This window comes from Molossus molossus, unplaced genomic scaffold (genome assembly GCF_014108415.1).
Source record: "Molossus molossus isolate mMolMol1 unplaced genomic scaffold, mMolMol1.p scaffold_m16_p_2, whole genome shotgun sequence".
In the NCBI taxonomy this organism is placed as follows: Eukaryota; Metazoa; Chordata; class Mammalia; order Chiroptera; family Molossidae; genus Molossus; species Molossus molossus.
The window spans coordinates 2,685,981-2,691,980 of NW_023425355.1; the positions used below are offsets into that span (position 1 = coordinate 2,685,981).

Below are 6,000 nucleotides of genomic sequence, written 5' to 3' on the forward strand. Positions count from 1 at the left end.
TTCACTGTCCCCAGTTTTAATAAACGTCCTCTAAAGTTCACCTGGACTTGTGTTCTGAAAATTTTCCTGCGTGAATTCAAGAACCTACACAGCTGGCCCTAGGCAGACACGCTCAGGGCCAGGTCCCTTTTCTGGTAACATATGTCTTATAGCAAACCATACATACAGAGCTTAGACTATAGATGTGGGAATCATTCAATTCAACAAACTATTAGTGAGTCATCCATTCATCTAACAGACACTTATTGAACACCTACTATGTGCAAGATATCTGTTTTGTTAACTGTGAACTGGAAGACATTTTTTGGGGGGACCATAAGGTGTATAATTGGGGGGAAAATACCTGGGACATACTTGGAAGGCTGTGGGGAAAACAGAGGTAAAAGCAGGTGTTTGTCCTCAAGGAGCTCTGGGTCTGGTGTGGGAAGAGATGATAAAAAACACAAGTGAGTATAACTCAAGGCAGTTTGTGGTATTTGTCATAATTTCAGTAGAAATTAAATATGATTAGAATGTGAGAGATTAATTTAAAAAAATCCTAACCTGAGGATAGTTTTCCACTGATTTCCAGATAGAGTGGGAGGGAGGGAGAGAGGGGGAGAGACATCGATGTGAGAGAGACACATCCATTGCTTGCCTCCCGCACAACCCCTACCAGGGCCAGGGATCAAACTGCAACCAAGGTATGTGCCCTTGACCAGAATCGAACCCCAGACTCTTTGGTCTGCGGGTCGACACTCTAACCGCTGAGCAAAACCGGCCTGGGTGAGATTAATTTTGATTAGAGAGAGCTCTGTATGCTGGTGTCTCACTGGTCATTACAATTATTCATAACTTCTAAGTTAAATTATGAGAGTGGATGTTGAGAGATGGGGAGAGAAGGAGGATAAAGGGGAGAGAGAAGAGGGGAGGAGATGAGAAAAGGGGAGTGGAGAGAGGCTCCCCGAGTAAATCTTAGGGAAGGGTCCCACTTGGGGGAAGGAGGATGAAAGGAACCAGGGAAGTCTGAGAGAACATCCACAGTAATCCCCAAATCACAGATCCACAAGTGAGAAGAGCCTCCCAGAAGAGAGCAAGTCTGGGCAGCAGTATTTCAGGCACAAATCATCCATTCCTTCTGGCCTCCACTTTAGCAAAAGCCGGCTTCTGTTTGGGACTGTTGGCAGAGACCTTTTCCAGAAGTAGCCACTGGGTGGTAGTGGTGGCAGCGGCAGCAGCTGTAGCTGTGTCCAGGGAGCAACAGAAACCTAGCCGAGCTAAGCCAGCTTGAAGCAGCGGGAGCCAGAAGTGGGCTCAGCCGGGGGCTTCCGTAGCGTAGTGGACATGGGACTGTCCCCTTGGATGTACACCAAGCCTCTAATCCCACTTGTCCTCTAAAGAGGCCAGCTTCATCTCTGGGAGCAAAGTCATACTACTGGGAACTTTATTGGGTTAGCAGCATTTTATGGTTTACAAAGTGCTTTCACATCTATTAACCAATTTGAGATACAGGAAACCCTAAATGGTAGCTATTAGTATCCCCATTTCATTGGTGAGTACACTGAGTTACAAGGTGGTGTCCAGGGTTACACAACTCATATGTGGATGAACAATGGCTTCAATTCAATTCCACCTGGCTCCAAACACCTGGGTCTTTTATGCAGCATCACAGCTGTCAGCTGTTCCGGACTCAGGCTCTGACTGCTTCCTTCACGTCTACCTTTTATGTGCCCCCCACCCTGACAGAGGGCAAGGGTCTCCAGGTTTCCCCCATCCAGGTTTTGGGGCCTTCCGGGTGTCCTAGATTCCAGATTCTAGAGCCTCCCTTGCAGGCCTGCCTCCTGCTCTGACTGCCAGGATCCAGCTGGGCAACATTCTCAGGACCTGAAGATCGGGTTCAGAGGTCCCATTGTTCGCCAGCTCCCTTTAGAGTGGATTCTGCTCCAGCCTGCTTCCCCTCCCTGAGCACTACACAACCCACTCTCAGAGGCCTCCAGGCCCAGAGCTCTCCTCAGGTGCCTAAGACCTCCATAATCACAGACTTTTGTTAGCCCCCAGAGCATCCCTGGACACTTGGCTCTCAAACATCGGCTTTCTCTGCTGGATTCACACCAGGGTCCCCTGTAGTGATGGAGATGAGGTGGTGTGTAAGAAGGGATGGAGTCTGTAAAGGGGACCTTGTTGACTGGAATACTTGGGGAGGAGTGACATGCCTCCTTGCTGCCTCCTCGCCGCCTCCTCCATCATGTAGTAATAAACCCCTCAAAGTATTGACAAGCTGAACGCTGGACTCCCACCCTTTCCTCGGGACTGCAGGCCGACGCTCTAACTGCTGAGCCAAACTGGCCAGGGCGCCCGCTCTTTCCTCAAACCTGCTCCTCTCGCAGCCTGCAGTAACTCCATCTCTGTCAACATCAACTCCGTTCTGCCAGTTGCTCCAGCCAGAAATCTTCTAGTCATTCTTTTTTTTTTTTGAAATATGTTTTTATTGATTTTTTTTATTTTTATTTTATTTATTTATTTATTTTTATCCTCACCCAAGGACATTTTTTCTATTTTTTTGTTCAGATAGAGTGTGGGAGGGAGAGAGAGAGAGAGAAACATCGATGTGAAAGGGACACGTCGAGTGGTTGCCACCCACACGACCCAACCAGGGCCGGGGACAAACTACAACCGAGGTACATGCCCTTAGCGGGAACCGAACCCGGGTCTCTCAGGACCGCAAGCCAACGCTCTAACCGCTGAGCTGAGCCAAACCGGCCAGGGCTATTGATTTTTTTTAGAGAGAGGAAGGGAGAAAGAGAAACATCGATGTGAGAGAGAAACATCAATCGGCTGCCTCCTGCACGCCTCCTACTGGGGACTGAGCTCGAAACCCGGGCATGTCCCCTGAGCACGAATCAAACCGGGACCTCTCAGTCTATGGGACAACACTCAATCCACTGAGCCACACCGGCTGGGCTCTTGTAGCCATTCTTGACTCATCCCTTTTCCCCCTGCCCCACATCAGTAAATCTGGTCCCTATTTTGAAAATCTAGCCACAATCGGACCACTTCACACAACCTCCACCAGACTGGTCCACCATCATTTCTATTGGCAACACCCTCTGAACTGGTCTGCCTCCTGTGCCCCCAGTCCTACAGTCTATTCTCAACCTGGAGCTAGCCAGTGATCCTTCTGAACTGTACATCAGATCCCGACACTTGTCTCTTCTAAACCCTACATGGCTTCCCATTCACTGAAAGTAAAAACCAAAGAGTACTCAAAATGCCTTCCCAGGGACCTTCATGATCTGGTCCCTGCCAAACTCTCTGACTTCATTTCTACGTTTCCCTTGCTTCACAAACACCTTGTCTTTATTCAAAAGTCACCTTAATATTTAAAACAGCAATCCTCTCTCTTCCCCCTTGTTCTTCCTTCAGCATTTCCCTTTCCTTCTTTATTTTTCTCTGTAATAATGATCAAAATCTATATATTTTACTTGTTAGTTTTATCTTTTCCCTCCCACCCGAATATAAGCTGCATTAGAGTAGGAGTTTTTGTCTGTTCTGTTTACTAGAGCTGGGCCAAGCACATAGTTGTCACTTAGGAAATATTTGCTTACCCTTCCATGGTTTACGGCCAGTGACTTAGAGAGGTGACTAAGCATAGTAATTAAGTACATGGAGGCTAGAGCCTGGTTTAGTGGCATGCCTGGTTGGGTTAAAATCTTGGTCCTACTACTAATTTAAAAAAAATACTTAAACTCTCTGTGTCTTTGTTTTCTCATCAGCAAAGTAGGGATGATAATGTTACCTATCTCAATAGAGAGACTAGTGGCCATTAATAAGTGTAGAACATTTAGCTCCTTGCACAGACAAGGTGCTCAATAAGCAGGTGTTATAATCATATGCACATGGAGTTAAGTATATGAGTAGTTTAGATTTTGTAAAATCTTTCAGTGTATTATCTTGTACTTGCCCGTGTTAATATTTATTTTCCATGTTTCTGCTCACATACACAGATTGTATGGTCATCTTGTAGTTTTATTTATCTCCAGTGGCCTGCTGTTTATCTGTACACTTAGACATTTCCTTGTTTACTCTCTCCTACAGTCATTTAGAAGCTGTTAAAGAGTAATCTCGCTGGGCTCCTTTCGCAATCTGTACCGTGAGTGGGTTGGACTAGATGATCTTGATGGGCCTTTCTTGTTCTGACAGTCTCCCAGGACAGGAGGAGGGACAGGCTCCACCCCAACCCCGCCCACAAGGATATGCCCTCTGGCTGCCAAGGGGAAGGGTGACAGAGTCAGCTGGGCTCAGCTTCAAGGGGACCAGGTAGGAGACCTGCCAAGTTTCTTGGGTAAGAGTGGTGATGGGGTTCCTGGGCTGGACCAAGTGTCAGAAGTAACTTTAGTACAAAGACACTGGGAGAAGGGTGAGAGGAGAGGTGAAGTCATCTAATGGAGAGATGCTCTCCTCACAGGGACACAGCTGCTGTGACAAGCTAGGGGACAATTAGAGTCTGGGCATCTTCTCTCATTGGAGAGTCCTGGTAGGCTTCTACCCGCTTCGGTTAGCCAAGTTCTGAAAGACAGAGTCAGTTCTAGAATGGGAGCAACCCAAACCGCTGACGGTCCTCCTGAGTTCCAGCACTGCCTGCTACCGACCACTGCCCTGGCTGGACCAAGGGAGAGTGGGCAGGGGCCCGGCTGGCCTGGGTTGTGCCCAGGTTTACTCCTCTCAGCTCATTTTCCACTAATGCTTCAACTATTGCCCACCCTGTTCTCTGCTCCTCCCCCCCCCAGGTCAGGACTGAGGTGAAAGTGGCCATGGGGCAGGGGGCAGGGAAATCCAATACTCTCACTTGTGCCTTTTTCACCTCTAGGGGGACCATGGCCAGTGCAGAGTCTTCACTGCTCACAACCCTAGGTCCCAGCTCAGATCCTGGCAACAGTGAGGTGGAGCTGGACTGCTGGTTTAATGAGGAGTTCAAGTTCATCCTGCTGCCTGTGAGCTATGCAATTGTCTTTGTGCTGGGTCTAGTCCTCAATGCTCCGACCCTCTGGCTCTTCATCTTTCACCTCCGACCCTGGGACGCAACGGCCACCTACATGTTCCACTTGGCCTTGTCAGACACGCTGTATGTGCTGTCACTGCCCACCCTCATCTACTACTATGCAGCCCGCAACCACTGGCCCTTTGGCACCGAGCTCTGCAAGTTCATCCGCTTCCTCTTCTACTGGAACCTCTACTGCAGTGTCCTTTTCCTCACCTGCATCAGTGTGCACCGCTACCTGGGCATCTGCCACCCACTGCGGGCACTACGCTGGGGCCGCCCCCGCCGCGCAGGCCTTCTATGCCTGGCAGTTTGGTTGGTTGTAGCCAGTTGCCTTGTGCCCAACCTGTTCTTTGTCACAACCAGCTCCAAGGGGGATACCATCTTGTGCCACGACACCACTCGGCCTGAGGAGTTCGACCACTACGTTCACTTCAGCTCAATAATCATGGGGCTGCTTTTTGGCGTGCCCTGCCTGGTCACTCTTGTCTGCTATGGGCTCATGGCCAGGCGCCTGTATCGGCCTTTGCCAGGGGCCACCCAGCCGTCTTCTCGTCTGCGTTCTCTCCGCACCATTGCAGTGGTGTTGACCGTCTTTGCTGTCTGCTTCGTGCCTTTCCACATCACCCGCACCATTTATTACATGGCAAGGCTGTTGGAAGCTGATTGCCGGGTGCTGAACATTGTCAATGTGGTCTACAAAGTGACCCGGCCTCTGGCCAGCGCCAACAGCTGCCTGGATCCCGTGCTCTACTTGCTCACCGGGGACAAGTATCGAAGGCAGTTCTGGAAACTCTGCCACGGTGGTTCCTCCCAGCCCCCCATGGCTGCCTCCTCCTTGGCGCTGGTGTCCCTGCCTGAGCAAAGCAGCTGCAGATGGACAGCCACCTCCCAGGGCAGTGGCTGCCCTACCCCTAGGGCACATAGATTGTAACACTGGCAGCCTGGAAAGGAGAGAAAAGGGGGTGAGTGCAAGACAGAGG

General features: G+C 49.8%; 1 protein-coding gene across 1 annotated transcript; it reads left to right on the forward strand.

Moving 5' to 3' along the window:
- The first annotated feature begins 4,823 nt into the window (after nt 1–4,823).
- On the forward strand, nt 4,824–6,000 carry P2RY4 (pyrimidinergic receptor P2Y4). Its single transcript, XM_036271515.1, has one exon. It carries the CDS (start codon nt 4,854–4,856, stop codon nt 5,949–5,951), a length of 1,098 nt encoding a protein of 365 aa, XP_036127408.1. The 5' UTR covers nt 4,824–4,853; the 3' UTR covers nt 5,952–6,000.